The sequence below is a fragment of the Triticum aestivum genome, chromosome 4A (assembly GCF_018294505.1).
Source record: "Triticum aestivum cultivar Chinese Spring chromosome 4A, IWGSC CS RefSeq v2.1, whole genome shotgun sequence".
Taxonomy (NCBI): domain Eukaryota; kingdom Viridiplantae; phylum Streptophyta; class Magnoliopsida; order Poales; family Poaceae; genus Triticum; species Triticum aestivum.
Window position 1 is genome coordinate 530,123,770 of NC_057803.1, and position 27,752 is coordinate 530,151,521.

At 49.2% G+C, this 27,752-nt stretch overlaps 3 protein-coding genes across 5 annotated transcripts; 2 read left to right on the plus strand and 1 right to left on the minus strand.

Annotated features, from left to right (window-relative positions):
- On the minus strand, positions 1–3,851 carry LOC123086722 (disease resistance protein RGA4). Of its 2 annotated transcripts, none has more exons than XM_044508498.1 (3): positions 3,560–3,851; positions 2,544–3,434; positions 1–2,213 (listed from the first exon to the last, which is right to left on the minus strand). In XM_044508498.1, exons 2-3 carry the CDS (start codon positions 3,374–3,376, stop codon positions 116–118), a joined length of 2,931 nt encoding a protein of 976 aa, XP_044364433.1. In that variant the 5' UTR covers positions 3,377–3,434; positions 3,560–3,851; the 3' UTR covers positions 1–115. The 2 variants fall into 2 exon arrangements, with proteins under 2 accessions (XP_044364433.1, XP_044364432.1); XM_044508497.1 differs by having other exon boundaries at positions 2,544–3,450; positions 3,560–3,825.
- On the plus strand, positions 3,731–27,436 carry LOC123086721 (disease resistance protein RGA5). 2 transcript variants are annotated; one of them, XM_044508496.1, is made up of 11 exons: positions 3,875–3,943; positions 7,629–8,130; positions 8,245–9,101; positions 9,402–11,495; positions 11,647–12,156; positions 12,236–12,323; positions 14,120–14,182; positions 14,262–14,425; positions 23,971–24,227; positions 24,328–24,391; positions 27,220–27,436. In XM_044508496.1, the coding sequence occupies exons 3-9, from the start codon at positions 8,251–8,253 to the stop codon at positions 24,077–24,079; spliced, it is 3,879 nt and encodes a 1,292-aa protein (XP_044364431.1). In that variant the 5' UTR covers positions 3,875–3,943; positions 7,629–8,130; positions 8,245–8,250; the 3' UTR covers positions 24,080–24,227; positions 24,328–24,391; positions 27,220–27,436. The 2 variants fall into 2 exon arrangements, with proteins under 2 accessions (XP_044364430.1, XP_044364431.1); XM_044508495.1 differs by lacking the exon at positions 7,629–8,130 and having other exon boundaries at positions 3,731–3,943.
- Positions 4,407–7,870, plus strand: LOC123086723 (uncharacterized). Its single transcript, XM_044508499.1, has 2 exons — positions 4,407–5,502; positions 5,707–7,870. The coding sequence occupies exon 1, from the start codon at positions 4,407–4,409 to the stop codon at positions 5,439–5,441; it is 1,035 nt and encodes a 344-aa protein (XP_044364434.1). The 3' UTR covers positions 5,442–5,502; positions 5,707–7,870.
- Positions 27,437–27,752: the final 316 nt, after the last annotated feature.

A 27,752-nucleotide genomic window follows, 5' to 3' on the forward strand; every position in this document is an offset into this window, starting at 1 on the left:
TTAGTTATGCAGAGGGCGAGTGTCACTCATAATGATTTATATCCGCTTGATGCTACATTTCAGATAATAAAAGCGCCCTTTATAGGAAAAGCTACCCATCGTCGAGGTCGCCAAATCATGTTAAAGCAGAAGAAACCTCTGAGAGCCCCATATTGCTCAAAACAGAAGTGCTCTGTTTACTCATTACAGAGGATGATGCCACCAGCCCCTGGTTAAGTAGTGCTGGAATACTAGATTCTTGAATGGCACATTCAGTTGGCTCTGACGCTATAGTGTAGTCTGCAATCTCACTTTGTGCTGCATCAACAGATTTGAGCAGCAAAACCTTTGGCCTGTTCGGATGCTCCCTAGCAGCCTTCTCCCATGTTCTTCTTGTTGTTGGAGTGACTCTAGGGTCAAGAGTGACCTCTTTGAGATGTTTGAGATATTCTATTTTGAGGTCAGAAAGGCCATGCAGATCTTTACAGAGCAGCTGGAGTGTGACAAGGAATGGCAGAGCCCCTTCTTCTATTGTAGGGAAAGTTGGACATTGCAGCTCCAAAGAAAGGCGTAGAAGCCTGCAGAACGCCTGGTCTCTTACGATGAACTTGTCAAGGTCATGAGCAACCAGTTTCAAGTACTGGAGGTAGCTCAAATTACTCAAAGCTTCAAGAACACCTGTCGTCAATTTGGTAGACGAAAGGCATAACTCCTTGAGGCCCCGAAGTGAAACAACAAACTGAGGCAGTGCAGCCAAGTCACCGTGCAATTTCAGTGAGCTGAGGTAGCAGGGTCCTTTTAAGGAATTCAGGAGCTCTTCACAGCATTTGCTGAAATGAAGCGATAAAGAGCGAGAACCAATATTTGCTTGCTTTTCATCCTCAATGAACTGCTGAATGGCCTCCTTAAGATCGGTTCGGTCAGCGCAGCCTGCAGGCGACTCACACAAAATCTTCAGCTTACTCAGTTTATTCATATAACCCATAAGATGCAGGAACCCTCCACTTCTGTCGGTAATAAATCCTGCTAGTGTTTCCAAGTTACTTTTTCCTTTGGAGAGAAACTCATGTACTTCACTTTTTGGCTTGACTATATCTGGAAGCTTAAACTTCCCAAATAAGTGAATTAAAGACGGCAACTGGAAGACTTCTACATGCAGTATATGTACCTTTGTTCTCCTTACATCAAGTGATACCAAATGTTTCAGTTTAACAATATCTCTTGGAATTGTGGTAACACCAGCCCCAAGGCTCAGATATTTTAGAAGCAGCAGGTTGCATATGTCTTTGACATGATCATCCTTCAACTCCTCACATTTTTCAAGATCCAATACTCGCAGAAGATGGTACTTGCTGAGGTCCAATACAGTTTGACTTGCCTTCCCGAAGATTGCTAGAGACCGGACAAGTGATAAATCAACATTGCTGAAACTGTCAGCATCTGTAGCAGAGCTCTCATGGAGAGAAAGCCGACGAACGTATTTGGGCTCTATCTTGTCATTGCAAAACAAAGTAACGAAGTTCTGAGAGACGGACATGTGCAAAATGAACTCACGCATCATGCCATATGTTTGACAAGTCTTCACATTATCATTGTTGCTCAAGTTGATTGGCTCAATGATGTTTCGGTCCATGAGGGCATTGAAAGCAGCTATGGGATCAGGGGAGCTCGGCGAAGGTTGCGGTTCCACAAATCCCTCAGCAAGCCATCGTCTCAAAAGACTTTTCTTCCTGATGGGACGATTACTTGGGAACATACCAAAATATAGCAAGCAGGCTTTGAGAGCATGGCTAGGCAGAGTGGTGTAGTTATGAATCAGCACACGTCGCATTTTTTCGAAGCTCTTGTCATTCTCCAGGTGATAACCTATCTGGGTGCAGACGTCTTCACAGCTAGGTCCTGTTGGCCAACCCTTTGCTTGCAAGAATTCACCTATTGTCACCAGCGCAAGTGGCTGGCCATCACATTTCTTCAAAACTTCTGCTGGATCAGGCTGCTTGTAACATGAATATTTGTCCGGACAAGCTTTCTTGGTGAACAACTGTTTTGAGCATATTTTATCAAGTCTGCTCATTTTGTGAACATAGCCATTACTAGAACTGCAGGCATTAGCTACTGACTGAATAGTAGTCGTCACCAGTATTCTGCTGCTAATATCCTTATCTGCTGGCAAGGCAGATTTGATGGTTTTCCATTGATCTTCTGTTCGAATGTCATCGATCACAATGAAATACCTGAAAGACAGATCATGAAGAAAAATAAGTAATACAGAAGCAAAAAATACAACCTTCCATTTATACCGCTCATTGGTAGGATTTGTCTCCATCCATTGTTTTTTGGGGTTTGGACCAACAAATTGAGAACTCTTTTATCATTTATACCATCACAAATTGGGCTGCTGATCATTAAAATTTGGATCACATTTCGTTTAGTTTTCCCTCAAGCTAAATAGCAGGAAAATACCATACTGGCGGTGCATCTGTGGGCAGATAAAACAGAGAGATGTTTCTTGAAATTATAGGTGCAAAGGCGAAATGAATCAGGCAAAGCCGGAAGTCGATTACCTCTTCTTCACCAACTGTTGTTTGAGTTCTGCGCAGAGTTGGCCGACATCGGAGGTCTCCAGTACACTTTTCCCCTGGCAAGAAGGGGCGTCGGAGCTAAGTTTCCGGAGCAGGTCCGCTAGCACCTCCCGCGGGCTCTTCAGCGCCGCATAAACCCACGCGTGCCTCTCAAATCTCTCGCTGCGGGTTTCTCTGTTGTACACTTCCGCGGCGAGGGCGGTCTTCCCCAAGCCGCAAAACCCGACGACGGCGATCACCTTCAGCCGGCTCGGCTGCACCTCAGCCAGCTGCTCCAGCAGCTCCGCGATGGGCTCGTCGACGCCGACCAGATCCGCGTCAAGGATGCGCGGATCGGACGGGGAGGAGGGCGACTCGTCCACCGGCGGGGTGGCAGAGGAGGAGGGCTGGCCGCCGGCCGGGAAGTCGGCCGCGTACCTCTGCTTCCGCTCGTGCGCTTCCCTCGCCATCTGCCTGAGCCGCTGCATCTCCCGAGCGAGCTGCGCACTGGTCTTGAGCGCCTTGGGGGGCCGAAGCCGAACGCTCCGGCGGAGGAAGGACGCCTGCTGCTCCCAGGTGGCGCGATACATGAGGCCGTCGATGCAGTCCTCTATGCCATGGGCCAGCTCGCGCAGGTCCTGGATCGACAGGCGCGCGGCGGCGGAGGTGTCTGAGAGCTCGTCGTCGTCGATGGCGCCGACGATCATGCGGAGCTCCTTCACGAGGAACTTGACGTCGCTCTTGACGCCCCTGTGCAGCTTGTACTTGTCGTCGATGAGAGAGAAGAGCCTCGGCAGGATGACCTTGATGAATCCGCCCAGAAGAGCCGCCTCCATCGCCGTCTCCTCCACCCAGCTCCCTGGCCGAGAATGTGGGGAGGGAAGAGCAGCTGAACTGTGGGGAGATTATCCTGCAAATATTAGTGGAGAAGATTGGAGAAAGGGGAGCGAGGAGAAAAGAGGACTAGACTCGGGAGGTGGGCCCCGCCGGTTTGTCGACAGCCCAAAATATCTCCCAACCTTTCTATCGTGGACTGGGCGGAGTTTCTCCTCCTCCTCCGTCGTATTCTACCGCTGCGGCGGTGCCTCCTCCTCTGTCCGGCAACCGCATCAACCCTAGCTTAGCTCCAAACCGATGCCAGCGGCTGCTCTTGGTCTGGCCGCCGTGCATCATTTCCACCCATACAGAGCAGCAGCCTCGCCTTCGCCCTCGCCCTCACCCTCACCCTCACCGGCCCTCCCCTCGCTGTAGCGCTGCCGCAGAAGCCGTCGACGAGGCCCGCGCCGGCTGTAGTCCCTATCCCGCTCCCGGCTACATCGATTTGGGGATTTCTGAATTGCTGGGAGGAAGAGGGGATTTCGGTGGCGATGCGGAGAAAAGGCTATTCTGACCGATGGTGTCAGGTATTAGTCAGAGGAGGACTTGTAGTGTCATGGCAGATTGAATGGCCAGGATCAAAAGGAAACCCAAAGGCAGAAGATCTACCGCTGTCAACGTTTATCCATTTCCGTCCTTGTTATTATTTCTATATTCAACTTACTCTCTGTAACCTCAGGCTATATAAGGGGTGGTAACTAGAGGAGATGTATCGATCAACTATTCAGCCAAATATTGGTTATTATCAATACAAGAATACCTTTACATACATACACCATATACACAAGTTCCTCACTGTTCTTGGTGATTTCATACTTTTCCCCAATTTCTTCTTCTTGATCCACTTCAAATCCATGGCTGATCCATCCGGGATCTGACAAATGGTATTCAGAGCCTCTGCTTCCTTGGTATTTTGACTAGATCTGGTTCGGGTTTGTGCTGGTGTTGTGAAATCCCCAATCCCACCCTCCCAAATCGAGCGTTTGTGCGATGGCTTCTTCGTATGGCGTTGATTCCTTGCTTGGTCCGATCTTCGCCGCCACCGCAGCTACTTCACCTCGCTCGTCCACAAACCCAACTTCTCAGATCGGTGCCCTCGTCACCACCGCCACGCGGTCAGTGTCACCATCGTCTTCTCAGTTCAACAAACTAAATGAGATGTGTGATGCAGTGGGCAAGGTCCAGAAGGCAGTCGCTGATTTGGGACATCAGCTATCTGCGTTGTCTCAAGTTCTTCTTGCTGCAGCAGCCCCCATCGCCACCGCCACCGCCACCTCCCATGCCACCGCCGTGGTCGCCACGCCTACAAGCAGGTTTCCCGTTGCAGCAACTGGCACCACCTCAGCATTGGCGCCCACTAGGCGTTCGACTGAATGCTCGAGTAGTGTTTTGACCTCCATCACTGCGCATCCGAGCGGAACGCCTCCTGCAGTCACCACCATCTCCACCACCTCTGTTGCCTGCGTCATCACCGCGCCTCCAACCGGACCCCCTGCGGCAGTCACCACTGCTACTGCTTACCGCGTCATCAGGATGCACTGGAGTGACCTTCGTGTGGTGAATGACATCCCCAGTGAAGTGTCTCTTTCATGTACACAAGCTTCAAAAATGTTGCCCACCAACTGTTTGACTGAATGCCTGAGCGACATTATGTATCTGAAGGAGGCAAGGTTAACAACCAAAACGGCTCACCTATCTCCGCCAGCGACATTGGTCATGCCTGTCATCTCTGTGCGTACATCAACCAACATCAACACCACCAGAACCGTTGGCGTTGGATGCCCAGGACTCCATCTGCATTCCCAGGTCAGCGGCGCTCAAAGCCACTGTCACTGTCGTTCCAATACAGTCCATGGTGACAAGTGCCTTCATAGAAAAATGCCTCGACAAGGACAGCCCAGAGAGGGACATGTCTTTTGTGGCGCTACTATCATGGTTTTCTATCAGCCCTGTGTGCCAGGTGTTTGTCGTTGGTTTCCTTCCTGCAGAGATACGACCACCATGGCGACCACCTCTGGTCTGTAGCAGCCATTTGAGAGCTAGCCCTCTAGTACAGAAGGTATTGTATGCAATAGTCAACAATGACATGAGGAAGGGGAGCCTTGGCGCAGTGGTAAAGCTGCTGCCTTGTGACCATGAGGTCATGGGTTCAAGTCCTGGAAACAGCCTCTTACAGAAATGTAGGGAAAGGCTGCGTACTATAGACCCAAAGTGGTCGGACCCTTCCCTGGACCCTGCGCAAGCAGGAGCTACATGCACCAGGTTGCCCTTTTTTTTAGTCAACAATGACATGAGGGTGCAGAATAAAGGAGTCAATGCAAATCTTATATTGCCGTGGAACCCCGGCATACAGTCCGTAGCTGAGCCACACCATGTACAAGATGATGTTATATTGGTTTATGCATATTCTGCTGAGCAGTCCTACCACAAGTGGTTCATTTCACTGAAATATCACTGCCATGTTACTGGTCATTCCCTACCGTATTACGACTTGTATGGAACACGGTTGACCCTGATTACCGTTGGCGTGTGTTCCAACATGATTTTGCTACACACAGTGGAATATCCAGAGTTGGAAGAAAAAAATGGACTGAAGAATGTTACAGCAGCAACAACTGATGAGTGTGTTCTTCCTTTAAAACAGTCCCAGTTTTGTGCCTTTGAATTTTGGGAAGAGCAGCCCAAAAGTGCAGCTACTACAGAAAGCGATGCAAGCAACCCAACAGGGGTTGGTGATCTATATATTGATGGTTCTTTCACTCTCTGGGCCAAAATGTTGTTCATCAATTCTTTGATGCAGAATGAATACTGGAAACTGGAACATCAACCATTAATTGGTCCCAAGAAGGAATTGTTTTCTACTGGTAAAATGTCTTGGTGCCATGTCAATTTTCCAAAATGCCGTAACCAACTCAGCAAGGAAAAAAGAAGGGATAGTAATCAGAGGTATTGTTGATCTTTGTCTGTCGGGTGCTAGTGCTATAGTTGATCACGAGAATCAGATGTACAACAAAGAGAAAACTAAAATTTCACACTGGAAATTCAAAGGAACACCTCTTGAGTTTGACTTCTATGATCAAAGTGAAATCAATATTGAGTTCTTGTTGCTGTCATATGCTGCATCTCAAGTCAAGCGGCTTTTTCCATGGGATCCAGGAGAACATGACCATTTAGTGAAAATTACTGCGATGATACTAGTTGGAACTGCGGGACAGGTTATTTCTGAACTTATCAGCAGCAAAGTGATCACTCAAATGGCCCGATGTAGCACAGAGAATAAGATACCACAGTCGGATGCCTCGCTGTTGCCTTTGTCTGTCGATTGCTTGTACCCATTGGTCAACATCTGTACAAGATCTGTGAGAAGCAATCTGAAAGCTAGCTCTCCAGTTCAGACGTACAATGACATGAAAGTGCAGACTAAAGGAATCTATGCAGCTGTTGTGTTACCATGGGACACTGGCGTACAATCCATTGTATGTACAAATTTTACTACATGTGCTACTGCCAGTTATCTTCCAGGGAAGCATACTCCAGCACATAACATGAACATGGTGCAGGTTTTACAAAAGGAAAGAATTATGGGGCTGTACAAGGATACTGAAGAGATGATTCCCATATCTCTAAGAGACCTACTGAGCATCACTTTCTCATACCAAGATTGTATAGCGCATGAAGATCTCTTTCATCTGAAGCAGCGAGTGTTTCCTAAATTTCCTTCTGATCAAATCTCAATGGAGACATTGACTGTGATAATGGTTGTTGCTACTTCCACTTCTTTTGAACCAGCACGACAAGAATCCAAGTTCATTGTGGTTTCTGCACAAGAGCTCAAGAACATTGTTGTTATTGTACAAGGTCCATACTATACCAATTCTAACCCTACAGGTTGTGGACTATTCTGGGAAACAAACTCTTCATGTTCAACCTTGCGACAATCTGTATCATATATATGGGTGTACAAGCGATTTGACCCAAGAGATCCACCATTGGCATTGTTGTTCAACATGGCGATGCAATCAGGGGAATGCTATGCTACGGTGAAACAAAGGAAGTGTCAGAAGCTCAAACATCTTGAAATCATATGTTGGACGTCTCCAATTTGGATCATATCATTTATGCCTCCCTGAGGCTCAACATTCTGCTCTCAACTCAGTCCAGGGAGAACCACACTTGGGGACAAGTGTGATTTCAAGAGGGATGGAATGTCAGGTATTAGTCAGAGGAGGACTTGTAGTGTCATGGCAGATTGAATGGCCAGGATCAAAAGGAAACCCAAAGGCAGAAGATCTACCGCTGTCAACGTTTATTCATTTCCGTCCTTGTTATTATTTCTATATTCAACTTACTCTCTGTAACCTCAGGCTATATAAGGGGTGGTAACTAGAGGAGATGTATCGATCAACTATTCAGCCAAATATTGGTTATTATCAATACAAGAATACCTTTACATACATACACCATATACACAAGTTCCTCACTGTTCTTGGTGATTTCATACTTTTCCCCAATTTCTTGTTCTTGATCCACTTCAAATCCATGGCTGATCCATCCGGGATCTGACAGATGGACCCCGCAATCGATGCTAAACTTTTTTTTTTTGGATGAACAGGGAGGCTCCTCCCTGGTTCCATTAGCAGAATGAAACCAAAATGGTCTCTGTCTCATACATCAGCTCACTGAAAAGAGCAGTTCAGTAAAAGGAGAACTGAAAGTAAAACGCAGTTTTCTAAGATTGGAGCAGAACTGGTTTTGTGTGTCTAGTTTTTCTCTTATCACATTGCTCTTGCCCTTACATGTCATTCTTCTCCATGCTTTGATTTTTCAGGTAGAGATGAGTTCTTCTCTGTTCGCCACGAGCGCCATGGAGGCTCCCATGAGCTCTTCCCTGGGTGCCATGGGCCCCCTTCTCAGGAAGCTGCATTCGCTGCTAGACCCCGACCACCGGCTGCCCAAGCCACTGAAGCACGGAATCGGGCTCCTCAAGGAAGATTTGGAAGAATTAAGCGCCGGCCTGTTGGAGCAGTCAATGGCGGATTCCCCCAACCAGAAGGCAATGTACTGGATGGATGAGGTGCGTGAACTTTCCTATGAAATAGAGGACTGCATTGACGACATGATGCTGAGGCACACCGGCAATGGCGTCAAGACCAGACCCGTCCGCGGCCACAGGGTCAGTCGTGTCAAGGTGTCTCGGCTTTTCAAGTCGTTGAAGCCGTGCACAAGGGTTTCCAAGATCGCAGAGCTCAGGACCCTGGTGCTGGAGGCAAGTGAACGGCGTGAGAGGTATCATCTTGATGACTGTGCCTCGAGTTCTAGCCGTGTGTTCACTGGGCACAATCGGGTTCCAGGCCTATATGGACATGCGACGGATTTCCTTGTTGGTGTCGATGACCTGAAGATTAAGCTTACCAAGTGGCTTACTGAGGATGCTGATCAACAACTGAAAGTGGTGTGTATAGATGGACCTGCAGGGGTTGGCAAGACCACGCTGGCTAAGCAACTGTACCGTGAGCTTGGAGGGCAGTTCGACTGCTGGGCTTTTGTGCGGGCATCGCGAAGGTCTGACACAAAGAGACTACTTGGGGACATCCTCTCTCAAGTTCAGTGTTGTCAGTTACCCTCTTATTTCTGCGAGGTGCAAAATCTCATTGGCAATCTCATGAAATATCTCCAAGATAAGAGGTACCTTATTTACCTTTTTTTGTCCCGTGGAGGTGTGTGCAATCAATTGATTTAGCTATCCTAAGACTCAGACATAAAACCCAGTGCTCATGATTGTGCACAGTGGAATTTTGTGAATGTGCACAGTCGATGGACCAAATGTATGGTATAACTCTTTGAACGTTTGGAGAAACTAAAACAATAATTGTTTAATTGTATTTCTTGTTTCTACTTAGTGATAGAAATAAAAATGCCAATCAATCATTGTGTACATTAGTATATTTCAGAAAATACATAGTTATATATACATTTATTTTGCAGATACTTTATAGTAATTGATGATCTGTGGGAAACAACAACATGGGATATTGTTAAAAGCGCTTTTCCAGATGGTAAAAATTACAGTAGAATAATGACAACAGCAGAAACTGACAGTGTAGCTCTGGAATGTTGTGGTTATCAGTCTGATAATATTTTGAAAATGAAACCCCTTGGCAGCCATGCCTCTGCAGAATTGTTCTTCAGTATTGTTTTTGGCTCTGAACATCTGTGTCCTGATCAATTGAAGGAAGTTTCAGATAGAATCATTAGAAAGTGTGGTGGTTTGCCACTAGCAACCATCTGTATTGCTGGTCTCTTAGCAAGTCAGACGGATAACTCTGAGCTATGGCATCATCTGCAGAAATGTTTATGCTCCAAATTAAGTACAAGTCCTACTTTGGAAGAGATGCTGAAAGAAGTACTAAACCTTAGCTACAGTAGTCTTCCTTATTATTTGAAGACATGCTTGCTGTATCTTACTATGTATCCGGAGGGGTACACGATGTGGAAGGTTGATTTGTTGAAGCAATGGATATCTGAAGGTTTCATTGCTGCAAAGGAAGAAAAAGAGGTAGAGGAAATTGCAGATAGCTATTTTTATGAGCTTGTCAACAGGGGAATGATCCAACCTGAGCAAATTAACCATAATGATGAGGTGTATTCCTGTACAATGCACCACACTGTACGTGATCTTATTATGTTCAAGTCCAAAGAAGAGAATTTTATCACTTCCATAGATTATTCAAAAGCCATCACAGGACATTCTAATATGGTCCGTCGACTTTCTCTCCACTTTAGCAGTGCCAAATATGCGACCAAGCCATCAGGTGTAATACTGTCGCAATCGCGATCACTTTTCTTTTTTGGACTTCTCAGATGTTTTCCTTCTGATGTGGAGTTTAAGTTGCTGCGAGTTCTGACCCTTGAGTTTTGGGGCAACCAATATGGGCATACGAATCTCGACCTCACAAGAATTTGCAGTTTGGTTCACCTCCGATATTTGAAGATTTCATGCAATATGATTGTAGAACTACCAGCCCAGATGCATGGACTACGATACATGGAAACACTGGAAATAAATGCAAGAATATCTTCTGTTCCATTGGATATCATTGATCTCCCAGGCTTATTGCATCTATCTCTCCGAGATGAGAGAAATCTACCTGATGGGATTGGCCGCATCAGATCTCTGCGTACACTACAGTATTTTGACCTTGGCAATAACTCTGAAGACAATGTACTGAGCCTCGGTAGCTTGATGAACCTGCAATATCTTCATCTCACCTATTCCACAGTGCAGTCTGATGAGCACCTGAAGAGAAATATGGTAGCTTTGGCCTCTTCTGTTATCAAGCTTGTTAACCTCAAATCTGTCATTCTGGCTCCTGGAGCTTTAAGCACAGCCATTTACCATGATGTCTTGAGCAGCGTTTCCTCTCCTCCTGTCTTTCTTCAGGGTCTTCAGAGACTTGATTTGTTGCCCCCAATTTGCATGTTTTCCAGGGTTCCCAAGGATATTGGAGTAGTTCGCAAACTTTGCTATTTGAGTCTTGTGGTCCGTGAACTACGAAGGAATGATATTGACAGCATCACAGGATTGCCTGCCCTCACTGTTCTTTCATTGTATGTCCGACAACCCCCTGCAGAAAGCATCATCTTCAACAATGGGTCATTCCCTGCTCTCAAATATTTCAAATACATGTGCGGTGTACTGTGCCTGGCCTTCCAGGAAGGAGCATTGCCCAATGTTCTTAGGCTCAAGCTAGGTTTCAATGCCCGCAAAGGACAGCAGTATGATGTTTTGCTTGCCGGCATTCAGCACTTGGTAAACCTGAAGAAGATTGATGGAATAATTGGGGCAGCAGAGGGTGCTGAGGGACCTGACAGAAGTGCTGCAGAGTCTGCGTTCAAGGACACCATTCACAAGCATTCAAAGTTTCCTAGTTACGTCAACGTAAAAAGGGTAGATTGGGTTGAGGAAGAGAACGAGCCAAGGACCCAAGTTAACAGCTCACCAAAATGTCATGAAATTCTACAAAAACAGCGTGGGGTAAATGAGACCGAGGAAGATACAAAGCAGTTTGCTGATAGTGGGTAGGCTATTAACACCCCCCCCCCCCTCTCGCGCGAAAAAGGCAAATATTATGTTCTTTACGACATTTTCCCACAAGTAAAATGTGCACACCGTATTTTTCCAGCAAAACCTTTATATGTTACTCACATTTATTTCCTGATGATTACACAGGGTGAAGAATCAGATCATGCAGGTGTCTCCTCAGCATATGGATTTATGCCCAGACGATACAAAGCTGACTATGCCTAGTAGCAACAGAACGTCATTTCCTGAAAAGTTACAGGATAATATTGCAGCTGAAGCAGTGAGCTTTTCATCTACTACATCATCTGCTCAAAGTCCACAGTCGTGGTCAGCTCCATCATCTCACCACTCTTTACCTGAAACATATGCATGGGACCCAGAGGGATCTCCTTGGTCAAGGGCATTGAGTAGTCCTTCTCTTACGCCAAAGAATACCAGTGCCCCTCAATCAGCTATGCACCCGATGTTATCTCCAGAAGACCATGTTTCACGTACTGAAGGCACCCGGAGTACTGGCTATTTTCACCCCTTAGCACTTCCTCCCAGTGCTAGCAACCAGCCCGCTCCAAAAGTTGAAATGTCCTTAGTAGGTCAATGGCAAAAGAGCAAACTTATAGGTAGTGGTACATATGGTGATATATATGAAGCTACCAACAGGTATGGAAGTGTAATCCGTATATCATTGCCTCTATTCATGTTAAATTCTGAATGTTGGGTTACTGCCATTTAAATGTAGGCACACTGGAGCTCTTTGTGCAGTTAAAGTGATCAGTATAATTCCTAATGATTCTAGATCTGCTGATTCCTTGAAGCAATTAGACCAGGTTATTAAATCTGGCTATGCACTCTTAAGTAATTACAAGCTTTTCTTTTGCAGTAACTTAGAATCTTTTTTTATCAGTTCTATAAATTCTGTCTTAATACTTTTGTTTGTTATTGTTTGTCGACGTGTGATCGTCGAGTTCAGGGATCAAAGGAGATCCCCTTTTAGTTGTTCGGCCAGGGGCTAAAACACTCACAGATTCTCACAGCTTCCTTAAGAACTAATGACACAAGCAGTTACCCAGGTTCAGGCCACCCTTAGGTGTATTACCCTACTCCTGCTTTATGTGTGTTTGATGGATGATGAACAAATGAACTACAAGCTGGAGCTAAGTGCTCGCAGCTAGCTAGCTTTGGTGGTGCTCGGGTGGGCCTATAGCTGCCCCGAGCACCCTTCTCTTCTTCCTCTTCCTAGCTTTTCTCCAAAAGCTAGATCTGAAGTTTTTGGGATCGGTCCCTTCTACTGGCCATGGTCCTGCCCTTATATAGTGTTCGGGAGGACCTACAAATGCCCTTTAAGTAAAAAGGTACAAAGGTTACAGTAGTCTTTGTTGCTCATGCGTCCATGGAGTTTGCCAAGAGTGGCAAGTAAATGGTCGCCCGAATCCTGTGTATCTCTGGTCAAGAGATACATCTCTGGTCAAGAGATACACCTGGTCGTCGCTGGCGTCACTCTAGGCTCCACACACCTGCTTCTGGTAGTTGATGGAGGTTGCAGCTCCTTTCAGGGCGCCGGGGCCATAGTCAAAAAGAGGCCCTATGCAGTCATGTCAGTCTGATCAGCTGCCCCCCTTATCATGTGTGGAATCACGATACCGCCCTACAAAAGCGCCATGCCGCCATCATTCCCCTAAAATACGTAGCCTGCGGCGGGCTACGGTTGATAGCCTGCCTGGCATTTAATGCCTGGTCGGGCATGGCTCTGTTTTGCATTAAATTCGCTGTGGGCAAATTCGCTTTACTTGACCCAGCCACTTAAGCCCGAGGTAGCCATTCCTGGAGGCTTTGGCTATGCTCGGGAGCCTGGTGGTGCTTGGCAAATTTAGCTTTGCCAGGTGTCATGCTCGGAGTATCTCTTCTGTTCTTGTGAATGATTTCTGAGTTGATTGATTGGCTCGTAGCATAACTGGACGAGGCCAAGCTTCTTCAACTTAAGCCATAACTTAACTTGGTTAAGTTCGTGGAATTTTCCTCGGGAGGCCCATTTGGTGTGCTTGGGGAAAACCTGTTTTTTAGTACACCGACATTGTTCTTTTTCAAGGTTCCTCATTCTGAGAAATACGTTTCTAGCTTATTTTGTTTACTGAATATTATGATTTTTTAAGTGTTACAAATACCTACAGTCATGTGGGAGCAGATGTACGGCTGACGTGCCAAGGAAAGGCCAGCCAGTCGATGACAGTTTGATCTTCAAGTCAGCCCAGGGATTTCCATATCAATCTATTTAATTAGTTTCCATGTTTGTTTTATTTCAATGGCTTTCAATTTATTTCAACGTTCTCTATATAGAGAGGACTACCAATGTAATATCAAATTGCCAATAGAACAAGAAAATTAGATTATACTCCAACCCTAGCACAAACTTAGAACATAATTTCATATGCTCATAGAAATACTTACAATCTTTGTCAACCAAAAAGGAACTTAAGTCTCTAAGCATCCTAGTTGTACCATCTTTCTGAGGATTCATCTTAGTTCTCAGCGTGTGACAATCACTCGATACTTGGCTTTTTTCCTCTGTGATGATGTATAGCAAGTTTTCGAGATGCCTTTGTTGACTTAATTTCATTATTTTCAGGAAATAAAGCTTCTAAGCCAATTTAAGCACGAGAACATAGTTCAGTATTATGGTAGCGAAACTGTAAGTTTCTCTTCCAATCTAGGCTAATAAATTCCACATGTTTCCATGATGTAATCTTATTTCTTGGAGGATCTTGCAGATAGAAGGCCAACTCTACGTTTACATGGAGTATGTTCATCCTGGTTCAATTAATAAGTATATCAAACAACATTGTGGAGCGATAACAGAATCGATTGTCTGCAACTTCACTCACCATATTCTTAGGGGTTTAGCATTTTTGCATGGCCAAAATATTATGCATAGGTATGTGCAAACATGTATCCTTGTTTACATAGTTCCTGCTAACTAGGTCAACACCTCAGCGGCTTCTGAACTCATGGTTTGCTCTTCACTACTGGTTGTAATTTTTTACCTTCCACTTTTGTCCATTCTCCTTAAACCGTCTTCTTTTTTCACTTCATTTTCTAATATTTTCTCTGATTTTGTTACTAGATCTGTGATATGTGATCTATTTTGCCCATCCTCACAACGGACAGTAAATATTGCTGCTGGTTATCTTGTTTTGGAAGCAATTCTGTCCCCGTGCACCCTCCTCTCGCCTCCGCCAGTAGGCACAGCTGGGCTTGCCCGCACGGCCCATGGCGGCGGTGGGGCTCCGTTCCCGTGGCGTTTGGGGGCGGTGTTTGGCAAGGTGCAGGCAGCGGCAGTTCGTGGTTGTGGGCGACGGTCTCGTTGTAGACGCACTACCCAGCGACAGTTCGTGGCTAGGCTGTTGCCTCATTGAAGGTGGGAATCTGCGGCGGTGGCAAATCCCGAGACATAGGTTTCTGGGCTCTGCAGACGCCTTGGCCTCCAGCCGGACCTTCTCCTCCACCTCATTCTTCAACTTCTCCAGGCGATTGCGCTCTGTGGCCTGCTCCCGGGCTGACTGCTCCAGCTCGGTGTCACGGCCAGCGAGCGCGTCTTCCCAAGCCTTCAGCTCCTCCCGCGCCGCGCGCTGACGAGCCTCGGTAGCGCGCTCGTTGCACAGGGTCTCCAGCTCGGCCTCCGCCACTCGGCAGCGCTCCTTGGCAGCCTTAGCATCCCCCAACGCCACGCCGCGGGCGGTCGCGGCCGGGCCGGCAACCTGCTTACCTTCCTCAGAGGCCGTCATGGCGTGGCTCCATGCCGCCCTGACGGACGCGTTGGATCGCAACCACCCCGAGATCAGCTCTAGGCACCCGGACGCCAGGCGACGATCGGTGCCTTGAAGATCGTCGCGAAGTTGGGTCAGCGCGGAGAAAGCCTCCCCCATAGTACCAAGCGAAGCAGAAGATGGCACCGACGTCAGGATCGGCAAGCCAGCGGCGGCAGCAGGGGCTGGGGGCTTCAGAGCCTTTGGGACCTCAGCAGGCGAGCTGAGGGCAAGCACCTCTGGAGCCGGCTCGGCCATGGAGACCGCTTCCTCCTGAGGCTGGGCCCTCGGGTCTCGCGAGGACAACCCGCCGCAGGAGCACAAGGGTCACCACCGCCCGTCTGTGCGGGGGGCGGTGTGGCCACGGTGGGCTGCTGAGCTGCGAGGACCACGGCCGTCTCCTTCACCATCGGCGCAGGCCTAGCCATTCCAAAGGAGGGGCATCAAGATACTACAACAAGAGCAAGGAAGGAATACCAAGGCAGGGCACTTATTGATCCACGGCGGCGTAGTCTCTCGCCCTCTTTAGAAGCACCATGCCCTTGGTCTTCGCAGGCTGGGGCACGGGCGCACGAGCCCCAGGGGCAGACAAGGGCGTGGCGCCCGGGCCTGCGTCAGCATCGGCCGGCGGCAAATCGGAGGCACCGCCTCGGGGAATCGACGCCGACCGGCTCTTCTTTGGGATCCTCGGCGCTGGCTTTTTCGAGGGAGTACCCCTGGATCTTGTGGTGACCCCAGTGCTGTGCAGGGGCTCCCGAGCAGGGTGCTCGCCGGCGTCACCATCATCGTCAGAAAGGACGAGGAGGGGGCCCGGTTGGCGCGGGGGGAGACCTGCCCCGTGCCTTCCACAGTCTCCTTTGAGTCCGACTCCTCGTCAGAAGCCGCCACCACCAGGGAGCCTGGAGGACCGGTGGGTGCTGGCGGTACGAGCCCGCTCTCGTTGAAGACCGGCATAGCTGCGGCGATCTTCACCCCATCTAGGCGACGGTACAGCGGCAGATGAGTGTCCGACAGGCAACCCTGGTCCTTCCCGACCAGGAGGCGCAGGACCTTGTTCAACTCCTCGGGCAGATCGTCCGGCGTAGGCGGAGTACGCCACCCTTGCCCGCGAGCTCCCACAAGGGGCGCGAGCGTTCCTGGAGCGGAGCCAGGTGCTGCTTCAGGAACTCCTTCACAATAATGGCCCCCGTCAGCTTCTCCGCCTTCGGGTCATCGGGCTTCAGGTTGGCCATCATCCTCTCTACCATCTGCTCAGCCCGGGGGTCGGTGAGCTTCGCGCTGTTCCATCCTTCATGGGGCGCAAGCATCCCAGTCGGCAGCGCCAGCCGAGGGTGGGAGCACTTGGCGTCCATAAGGATCCACTTGTTCCTGAAGTCCACCACCTTCCCGGCTCGCGAGATCGCGGTGGTTCCATTGGCCGCAACGAAGTTGGCAGACCCCGAGCACTGGCCCTCTTTGAGCCGGAGGTAGAAGAAATAGCGGAGCAGCGCCACGGATGGCATCACCCCCACGAACGCCTCGGAGTAGAAGGAAAAGATCGACATGAGGAGGGCGGAGTTGGGATGAAGATGGAGGGCATGCAGATTGTAGTGACGAAGGAAGACGTAGAAGAAGCTGGAGAAAGGGGGGACCAGCCCTGCGAAGATACTGTGCAAGAAGAAGGGATAGAAGGTACCGCCCGAAGCTCCCGGCTTGGCGGAGCCGGCCCGAAGCGCTGTCTCTCCTCCCTCGTTGCTGTCGCCCGCCGTCACCAGGAGCGCGGCGGCGAAGTTCTTCTCCGAGACCGTGGACGCGCTCAGGGCAGGCTCGAACCAGGAGCGTGTGGCCTTGGCCTTGTCAGTGGCCATCAGCTGTAGGCTTAGGGGAGAGTTTCGGCAGATCCGGGGCTCTCTGGGCAAGGAGGAGAAGGGGATCTGGAGCAAGACGAAAGGGAAAGGCAATGAAAGCTGTGCAGCAGGCGCCAACCTTTTTGGGTTTCATCTCCATAAGAGTGGCGGTTGACGTTGGCTCGCCAAGCCTATCACAACCCTCCTCCTTTACCCGGTCTTGGGACCGACTATGTTGAGACAGCCTAGGCGGAGCTCAAAGTTGTTCGAAGCTCGACTGGGCAAATACCTCGGCCATCAAGCTACACATGTTTAGAACATCGGTAGCTCGATCGGGGGCTAACAACAGCTTAGGCTGACACATTCACCACCATGGAAGCATACTTCGAGGCACTTGATCGCCATTGATTGTGATTGAACAAAAAAGGTGAGCACGGTGGAAGCAGGACCCCTCGGTTTGGACGAGGAAGCACTATTCGGGCATTGCAAAACAAAGGCTGCAGCCCTTGGTTTGGCAAGGCTGCACGGAAGAACAAGCATCGACAAGGTGACGCTGGACATGAAGTCGGAAGCTCGGACCTCAGCGCGCTAGCTCTTTGAACAGTCTTTGTACTGCTCTTTTTATATCATGTATAGCTCGATAGTAGGTTCGACCTTATAAATTATTGAATAAAGAGACGCCCGAACTTTCTCGGGCTACGTATACACATGGTGCATCCTTGTTCTCTTTTCAATAAACGATTGCTATAATTTCCTTTTTACCATTGCAGACGCCCTCGAGCATCAGCGCCATTAACTGGGGGCTTCGTTAAGAACCAAACCCATTAATCGCCGAGGTACTCCATGGAGTCCTTGGCAGAATGTCCTCGGACCTCTAGGCAATATATGCATGGATATCGATTTTGACTTGTGTCTTTGGTCAATAGCTGGGTGCCTGGTTCCATGTTTACCCCTTACGTTCCCCGCACGGTCGGCTAAGGGTGTAAAGGGGGCACCTCTGCGATTGTTAGTTTTGGTTTAACCGGTTATGTACCTCAGGTGGGTGAAGTCGAAAGCTGACTGTCACAATATGCGCAAATCGGTCGGCAGGCCGAACAAAGTGTTAAACTAAAAACCAATATAGATTAGCAGTGTAAAATAAGGACTTTTCTTCAAAAAGCCCGTAGTATTTCTAATCTAAGGAAGACGGCGCATCAGCCGAAAGAAGCTATTCGGCAGAGGATCTCTCGGCCACAAGGCTTTGCAGAGATCCTCCATGGCAGGCTTGGCTGCCCGCTGCAGCTCCGCCACCTGCTTCAGCTTGTCGCCGAAGACTTGAGAGGACGCTCTAGCTCCTGGAATTGAAGCCAGAAGACCTTCTGCTGCTCGTCGGATGGGCCGGCAGATGTGACAAATAGCTGGCAGGCCTCCTCCACACAGCGAGGGAGGTCCGAGAATGCGCCTATACACGCCAAAGTTGCGTCAGCTTGGGGAATGCTTAACTGCCGAAGACACACTGCAGAATATAGGGCTTACCGAGAGGTTATCCCCATTGCATGCCGCAGTTCTTCCTTCGCTCAAGCTGCTCGGGAGGCGGCTTCTTGGCGCTCATGCTCAAGTCGCTTGAGCTCGGCGGTGTCCTTCCTCTAGGCAGTCTTTAGCGTGTCACGTTCAGTGACGACTGCCAAGAGATCCCCTTCCACCTCGGAGATGCATGCCTTAGCAGCTTTATGCGTTCTTCTGCTCCTTAGCGAGCAACTTGTCACTTTCCTGCGCCGAGGCCTTAAGCTGCTCGGCCTCAGCTCGAGCTTTCTCAAACTCGGCTCGCACGTCAGCCATGTGCTTCTCAGCCGCTGCACAATTAAACAAGCCGAGTTAGACATGAAACTACTTGGTGAAAAGCAGCAAATTAGAGGGACGAGTTAGCACATTCTTACCCTATGCCTGCTCGACATCCTGTCTCAGCCGAAGAGTCGACTCTTCGGCTTGAGAAAGCTGATGTTTTACCTCTTCCAGCTCCGCAGAGTTGGCCGAAGTATACGAGGTAGAAGCCTGCTTAAAATATACAAAAATAAAGTGAATATGAAAGAAGGCACCCACTTAAAGGACTAGCTTCAATCCTCCTGTTGGTTTCTTGTAAAAACGAACACGAGGCTCGGGGGCCACTGTAATTGCGATCCAAAGGAGTCTTGAAAAAAAGCTCTGCAGTCTATCAAAAGTTGAGCATTATTTTCTGATGTCTTCGGATGATGATTCGACATCCTCCTTGAGGGCTACTATGTATACTTATACTAGGTGTTACCATAAAGCAAAACCATGTTGCATAAAAAAGCACATACCTCGAAGCCTTTAGCAAGGTCGAGGAACACCTCCATTATTCCAGCTATGGTGGACCAAAACTGGTTTAGTGCCATGCTGAGGGCATGGTGCGTCGAGAAGGATAGAGGAGCTGGTCAAAGCTACCTCCACCGCCCATTGGCGCTCCACCAGCTCAGCCTCTCCATGGCTAAGCGATGGTAGCACAGTCCTCGGCGCTCCACCATCGGCTGGAGGTGAAGGGAGCGTCGGTTGGGGTCGCATGGCTCTAAAAACCACGCGGGGCGTTTGATCGCCGACTCTTCATGACCAAGTTTCTTCCCCTGGTCCGCTGCTCTAATCTCCATGGCTAAGGTTTGGTCCTCGGCCTTGGAGGTATTGGCCCTGCCTAGCATCAGACGCCGGGGGAGGAGGGTGTGACGAGACCTCCCCTACCCCGGCTTGGGCAAGGAAGGGATCGACCTCTGTCTCCGAAGAGCTCACAGCCAACGAGCTCCTCGGGAATCCTCGTTCGGCGAGTCGTACATCTCTTGTAAAAGGAAAGAAGACGAAAGTAAGGATCTATGGCTTGCATCACTTTGCTATTTGAAAAGCTTATTAAAAACTTACCTAAAGGCAACGGGGCTTGCGCGACGAGGGCGGCCGAGACTCCTTGGAGGAGTGAGCTGATCTGCTCGACAGGTGCCGGGACTGGCTCGCCCTCTAAGCCTTGGCTCTCCTCGGGCGCTTAGGAGCCTGGGGGGAGAGCAGTGCCTCGTCATCCCCCGATGCCGCCTGTGCTCTCTTCACTCAGGAAGATGGAACCTCATTGGACTTCTGCTGCTGCTCGAAGTTGGAGTAGGAGTCGGAGACCGAGCTCTGCTGGCTCCTAGCAGGGAGCTCAGGAACAGTGTCCCGAATGACTGGGCCCTTTGCCCTGGTCCTCTTCGGCCCCTTGGCCTTCTTCGGCTTGACCGTGACCACATATGGGTCCTCGGTCAGCAGCTGCTCCAACTCAGCGCTCACGGGTTCCATGCGTTGGGGCGTCGAAGATCTGACCGATTTGGCGAAGGTACGCCAGTCCTGCAATATGGACACATGAACCCAATCATTCAGTTAAAGAGTGAGATGGAAATAAAAAGAACGAATTGAAAGTGGATGAGGTCAATGTCGTCCCCATCTGTCCGGAAGGTGTTCTCCTTGGCTGAGGGCTTGAAGAGGATCGTGAGCATCCCGCCGAGGTCCTTCCCTCGAAAGAAGCTTCGGATCACCGAAGCCTCGCTGTCAGGCGCATATCTCCATAGAGGAGATGCTAGGGCCTGGGAGGGCTGGACCTTGCGATGGAGCATAATATGGATCACGTCCACCAAGGTGACACCATCGCCGACAAGGACGCTCACCCGCTCCTGGAGCGCCTTGACTTCCTCCTGGTTCCCCCAATCGAGGCCCTTGGAGGTCCAGTAGTGCAGCCTCTTCAAGGGAGCTGCCGAGATGGCAGGGACACCCTCCTTGTCCCTCGATGGCACGTCGGCCATGTAGAACCACTCTTGCCATTGGTTCATTGTTTCGATGAATTTGCCAGGAAGCCATTTGACATTGTTAAGCTTGCTTATCATGGCCCCCTCCGCACTTTGTAATGTGGTGGCCATTGTCTGTGGCTTCACATAGAACAATTTGAGCCAAAGCCCGAAGCGAGGTTCTATTGGGAGGAATGCCTCGCAGAAAACGATGTATGCGGCAATATGGAGGATGGAGTTGGGTGCGAGGTGGTGGAATTGGACCCCCTAGAAATACAGGAGGCTTTGGAGGAAGGGGTGGACTGGAAAAACCAGACCTCAGACAAGGTGGGGGATGGACATAACACGCTTGCCTGCCCGAGGTTCTAGAACTCGGGAGGCGGCATAGATCTTATCTCAAACGAGGGGTAAACGACATTTGACCTCGTCCAGCGACGGTAGTTAGCCTCTCGCCTGGAGCTCGGCGATGTTGTGCGTTGCCGGTGACGGTGGAGAGCATCCATAGGCCCATCTTGAAGGGGTAATAACTTGGAGCCTTTTGATTTACAGTAAGCTTATCAGCATGCACTTCGTGACTCTAGTATGCGTAGCATGGAGAAAATAATATAAAATGAAGTGCTTATGCTAACCGGATCATTTGTTTGGGTAGACATGAGGACCATCAGCATCAGCACTGTCATTCTAATCCTGAGCTCAGATGCTCCTGCCATGAACATGCCATGAACAGTAAAATCCCCAAATATAGTCAACAAATTAAAAAATTCTATTTTTTTTGGCAACAAACATGCTTAGTTTTCTACCTACGTGCAAATTTTGATGATGGAATGACATCCGTGGTGGTCTGGGAAAAAAGAACAAATTCCATGCTCCAACCCCCTCCTCCCCTTCTCCCCTCCCCCGCCGTCGCCTGCGAGCTCGGCCAGGCGAAGCACGGCAGGCTCCGGCGGTGGGGGGCGTCTTCCCCTCTTCGTGTGGTCGCGTGTGGCGCGGGACGGCGTGGCCGGCGGAGGCGCGGCGCGAGCAGGGGGCGTGACGGCGTGGCATCCGGGCACGGGGCAGTGACGACCTGGCCAGGTGCTCGTGCGGGTGGCTCTGCGGCGGCGGAGGTGGCTGCGGTGTTGCTGGCGGCTGCGTTTGGGCGTGCCCAGATCTGGCGACGGCTGCGCCGCGAGTGGCGCGGGCTCAACGACAGCCTGGGTGGCTCGGCGTGTGCGGGAGCTCGGCGAGCGGTGGCTCGGGTTGCCGTTGCACCTCGCTGTCCGGCTGTGTGGATGCTGGTGGTGGATGGCGGCCGCTGGTGAGGTCTTGTCCAGCCACGGCTTCGGTCCGAGTGCGGCTCCAATCCAGCCCCTGCTGAGCTTGCACATGTCGCGGCATAGGGCTGGACCTTTCCCAACGATGGCCACCGTTGAGGGACGGATCTGAGGCCGGGAGGGCCATGGAACCATCCTTGCCTCCTGTCAAGTGGCGCACCGGGGAGCTCGTCCTTGCACGGCCTGGCAGGACGGGGCGGTGGCGGCCAAGGCGGCCGGCCCCGGGGGTGGGCCTCGGACCTGGGGGCCGTCCAGGGGCAGGGAAGGAGGTGCCTTCCCGCCCGTCTCTTTGCCAGTCATGGCTGCAAGCTTCAGTTGGGGATGGTGTTGGGGCCATGGGTGTCGGGGCAGCGGTCTTGGAGGTGGGAGGCATGGGCTCATGGGCAGAGCTCACGGCTCGGGTGTGAGCTGGCTGCCATGTGCGGGCGGTGTGGTGGTCAGGGTGCGACAACCGGAGGGGTGGGTGCGGTGGACCTGGCTTGCTGTGCCTCGCCTCGGTGGCTTTGAGGACCTCTCGGGGTGAAAACCTGCTTTGGCTCTGCCAAGCCGACAGCAACGTCGCCTATGGGTGTCGCCTCCTTGAAGGCGTCATCGCGGCTCCGCTACATGCTCCGATTGCTCCGAGGGAAACCTTGATCGCAGGATCGGGCGGTGGCGATACTCCTGTGTCGTGCCCTTCTTGAAGGCACCGCCTTGGAGTTTTTAGCTTGTCGTGCACAGCTTTCTCTCTTCACGGTGACTCGCTCACGGTTGAGGTCTCCGGAGACCATTGTTTTTAAGGCGTCCCGCCTTGGACGCTTAGGCGACGCTTAGGCGATAAGGCGCCCCCCCAGCGCCTTACAAATATGCCCGCCTTAGGCGCTTAGGCGTCCGCCTTAGGCGCTTAGGCGTCGCCTAGGCGATAAGGCGCCCCCCCAGCGCCTTAGGTCGCCTTACCGCCTTAAAAACTATGCCGGAGACTCCAAGTGGTGCTCTCTCTGCCTACATGTAGTTGCTTGGAGTGGATGGGGTGATCTGGCTGTTCTTATACACCCTTGTATTTTGTCTTGAGTGTGTGTGTTGTGGGGGTGAGTTGTATGTGTTGGTTTGTATGGTGATCGTTCCTTTATACATAAAGTGGGGCGTGAGCCTTTTTCGGTAAATGCTTTTAAAAACAGCCTTTTTGGAGCATTGATTTTTTCCCAGAGCATTACAAATATTTTTTATTCATGAAACTTTGCACGCAGGTGAAACACTCGACAGTGTTTGTCAACCCAAAATTTTTGTTTTTTTTACTCTTTTGCTATTTATTGTTTTGCCAAAAATCCATGTCGCACTAAAACACAATATTTTACTAGGAAGTTTACGCTATATATGCTGTAAGATTATCATCGTGCGGATAAATGTCTCTGATTTTAAAAGAAATGTGTAATTTTCTACACTAGACTGAATATTCAAAACATGAAGTTTTTGTTCTCATAATCTCTTGTCAGAGTTTTCTTTCGCATAATCTCTTGTCAGATGGAATATAAATATAGTGCTAGAGGGCCTAATAATAAGCTATAGTAGTGTTAATTTTATTAATGAATTGTCAGGGGAAGTCTAATATGCTCCTATGTCCATATACACATAAATAGGTGTGGAAGGTAACCAAAAGCGTTGTCACGAGTTATTGATCATTAGAAACTTGTAGTCTGGGTATCAACACCATAAAGTTGTACCAACACACAAAAGCTACTTCTAAGAAACCTTTTTTCTACTACAGGCTGCTGCAGTGTTTACGATTTTGCATAAGAACCCACCGCTTCCTGACAATTTATCACACGAGGCAAAGGATTTTCTGGAATGCTGTTTCAAGAGGAATCCAGCAGTGAGGCCAAGCGCAAGCGAGTTGTTGAACCATCCGTTTATCAGGAATTCAAGTCATTACAGCAAGCATGTTAAAGAAGTCATTATTACAGGCTGTGAGGAAGTCGTTCGAGCAAGCTGTGACCCATCCTTAACAGGGAAAACTGCAACTGGGTGAGCAGCTTGGTTTCATTCATTGTTAAGTCAAGTAGAGTGGTTCAATTATTCAATTTTCTTTTGCTGATCCTAATATACCTTCGTCTTTTATTGCCAGTGGAGGAAATGATGCCAGGTCTTCCGAATCATTAGTTTCACAATTAACTCTGCAACCAGTCCAGGTAGCCACACCTTATTTCCCCCTAGAAATTCAGGTGTTGCCTCCAATCCCGGTTCTTAAGCATGCCAGCATTGGGATCTACACTCTGCATTCTAGGATGGTTCCATTGTAACATTTCAGTAGGATTTCGGTAGACGTCAAATTTCATAGAAATCCTCTCGAGTCATCAACAAAATGTACGGACCAATAACACCCAGAGTCCCAGACCACAAAATATAGTTGTTCAATGCATAGAGAAAGCGGTACAACAGAAGATATCTATAATTTTTTGCAAATCCTCGGTTATTGTGCTACCAATAACCCATATTCAAAGAATATTTACAACTGAACTTATGGTTTCACTTCTAAATATTATCTCCGGAATTTCGAAGTGTCTGAAGATTGGGTGTGAACTCTCCACAGTCCAGACAGAGAGAACTTGAGTAAGTCCTGAACCAAAGAACCCCATATTGTTTTCAAAATACCTAACAATAACTCACTCTGTTGCTTTTTAGCATGTCGAACGCCACCTAAAGGCTAAAACCCGTGGACATATATTGTTTGCAAAAAATAGGCATATAAGAGGCCTTGAATCTACTACATAGCTGACATTATATGGCTCTGCAGCATGGTAGAAAGTTCTGAATCTGCAGATTGCAAGCCCTCTACTTATTTGTTTCAGTAGTCTGGCGTTGGGGTAACACCACTTAACGATATTCTGGTTTCTGCAGCAGAATATTTATCCAAGTGCGATCTCTCATCCCAAATCCATTGTTAGTTGGGCCCCACAAACTATTTTGTAACAATTCTGTCTGACACATCATCAGGTACCCCCACCATAAGGACACCTCATCTGAGGGCCTCTTCCACTCGTCTGCTTGGTAGATCAATCGCTTGCCTCAACGCCTCCGCATTGCTCCGCTCGAATCCTCGAGCGACAATGCCGCCTGCCCTCTTTCCCCATCCTAACCTTGGTCTGCCAGTCTCCTCCGATCCCATTCCGTCCCAGCGAAGCAAAAAAGTTAAAAGGCACAACGCCATTTGGTACGAGATCGAGCAAGCGTGGCTGAGGGAGCGGCCGGAGCACTAGGGTACGGTGGTTAAAGGAGGGACAAGATAGAGGTAGAAGAGATGAGGTGACAGAGTAGGACGAGAGGCACGGCAGTGACATGAGCTAAGGAAAAGCTGTAGCTTTCCCTCATCTACAGCAAAGGCGGCAGCGAGGTGGCTCAAAAAGGGGAAGGAGGTAGCCCCAGAGGGGTGTGCTCAGCGGAAGGGGCAGCATTAAGTATGGCGAGTTCTTCGTGTTGTCATCACGTTTGGCCACACGACCGGCTTCCAGCTCTCTGACCAAGGCTGCTGGCACCACGCGCCCCATCATACCATGATTTTTTTTTAACTGAGCTACCATGTGATCCTCTTCAAATGTATGTAGAGGGACATGATGAGGGCGTTGGGGGTACCGGTAATCAGCCGTTTGCTCACCTCCACCGGCGGAGCTACGCGAGGGCAAAAACAGGCCGTCGCCCGCTCAGCCGTTTGCTCACCTCCACACTGCATCGCAGACATACAGCACTGGGTCGCTCGTGTCCTCGCATGCAACACTGAATTTCCTTCACTTCCAGCTCTGGTCTGGATTTCCAGAGATGGTTGGCGCCGATGGCACTGTTGTATTCATGGTTTAAAAGGCGGTAAAGCGACCTAAAGTGAGCACCACCCGCTCTGACACTTAAGCGACGCCTAAGCGCCTAAAGCAGGCATATTTCTAAGGCGCTGCCAGGGCGCCTTATCGCTTAAGCGTCTGAAGCAGGACACTTTATAAAAAATGGTTGTATTTTGTCAATTGCTCTTTTCGTTGCTTCTGTTTTTTTTCTTCTTCCTCCGCCTAGGCATCGCTTTGGTCTTGTATGAGTTTGCTCTTTGTCGGCGTGATCGTTTGTGTGTTGTGTTGGCTGTGTGCATCCTAGTTATGCAGAGATCGGGTGTGTACTCATGATGATTGTATCGCTTGATGCTACACTGAGTCAATAAAATACACCCTTTATCGAAAAGCACTGGTCTGTCAGGTAGGCTAGTAGCTAGCTAGCCAGCCCCGAACAAGCCCACTTCGACATGCAGCTGGAGGACTGTGTCATCTGCTAAATATCACGAATTATTACGCTAGCAACCAGCATTGCACAGGCAATATAACCAACTAATGCCTGCTGAATTAGTATGGTTCAGATTTTTTTTGTGTGTGTGTTTGTGTTCTCCTCTAGGAAGGCCCGCCCAGTTTTTTCTTCCTAGCTCTGCCATGTCACCTCGTCTGGATGGGTTGTCCCCTTCCAGGTCTTATTGGTGTCAACTGCTGGGGTGTAGCAAGTCAGCAGCAATCTTGACCTCGACGGCAGCCATGCAGCTGACCCTGGCAGAGGAGTTTGCCATTCCGAGCGTTCTCCACCTATGCGAGAACCCTGCAATCTTTCACATCTGTTAGAATGGAGCAAGGCAGTCAAGCACGTATAGCTTCACAATAACTTATTACACTTATTCTCGTTGGTGAAAATAGCAATAATTTAATTGTATTTCATAGAGTTTTGGGAGTATCATCGCTAAGGCCAGTTCCGAGTTTGTTAAAATGAGTCCTCTGTATGTACTCTTTTCTTACAGTGGGAAAAACATTTTGGTGGTGTATTGTAGTTTGAGGGTTAGCTTTAAGGAACTGCCTCCAGTTACTAGATTTCTACCAGAATTTATCTTGTTTGAACTTTGCTGGCTAGAGCTTTGCTGATGTTGAACGTGGCAATAGTCGCTGTATCTATATACCTTGGTGATAGTATTCTTAGATGCATTTGCTTCTACACACTGCAGGAAATTGAGAGTGAGGATGAGGAGCATGATGATGAGGCTGAGGATGAATCTGAACATGAAGTGGAAACTGCGGATCCTGATGTCGCTGCAGCGGCACCTAAAGAGACAGAAAGGCAGCTGTCTAAAAAGGAGTTGAAAAAGAAGGAACTGGCTGAAATTGATTATGTGTTAGCTGAGTTGGGGATTTCTGAAAATGAGGCTGATGCTGAACAAGATGGTAAATGCTCCATTTTTAGTTTTTTTTTTCCTTTTCATTCATATTTCTCTTTTGTAACCCTATGAAGGGCTAGTAAAGCTGATTACCTGTATGTGGTTTCATCGCTTTTATAAACTTTGTTCTTGCATGATAATCATTGTTGCAGCTGAGAAGAAAGGTGCGAATCAAACCGGTGATGGAGAGAGAAAGGAAGACGCGCCTGCCCCTTCAGGGAGTAAGAATGCCAAGAAGAAGAAAAACAAGGACAAGAACACAAAGGAGGCAAAGGAAGCTAAAGTGTCGGAGGAGGCTGCCAGTGCAGAGCCCGAGGAAGACA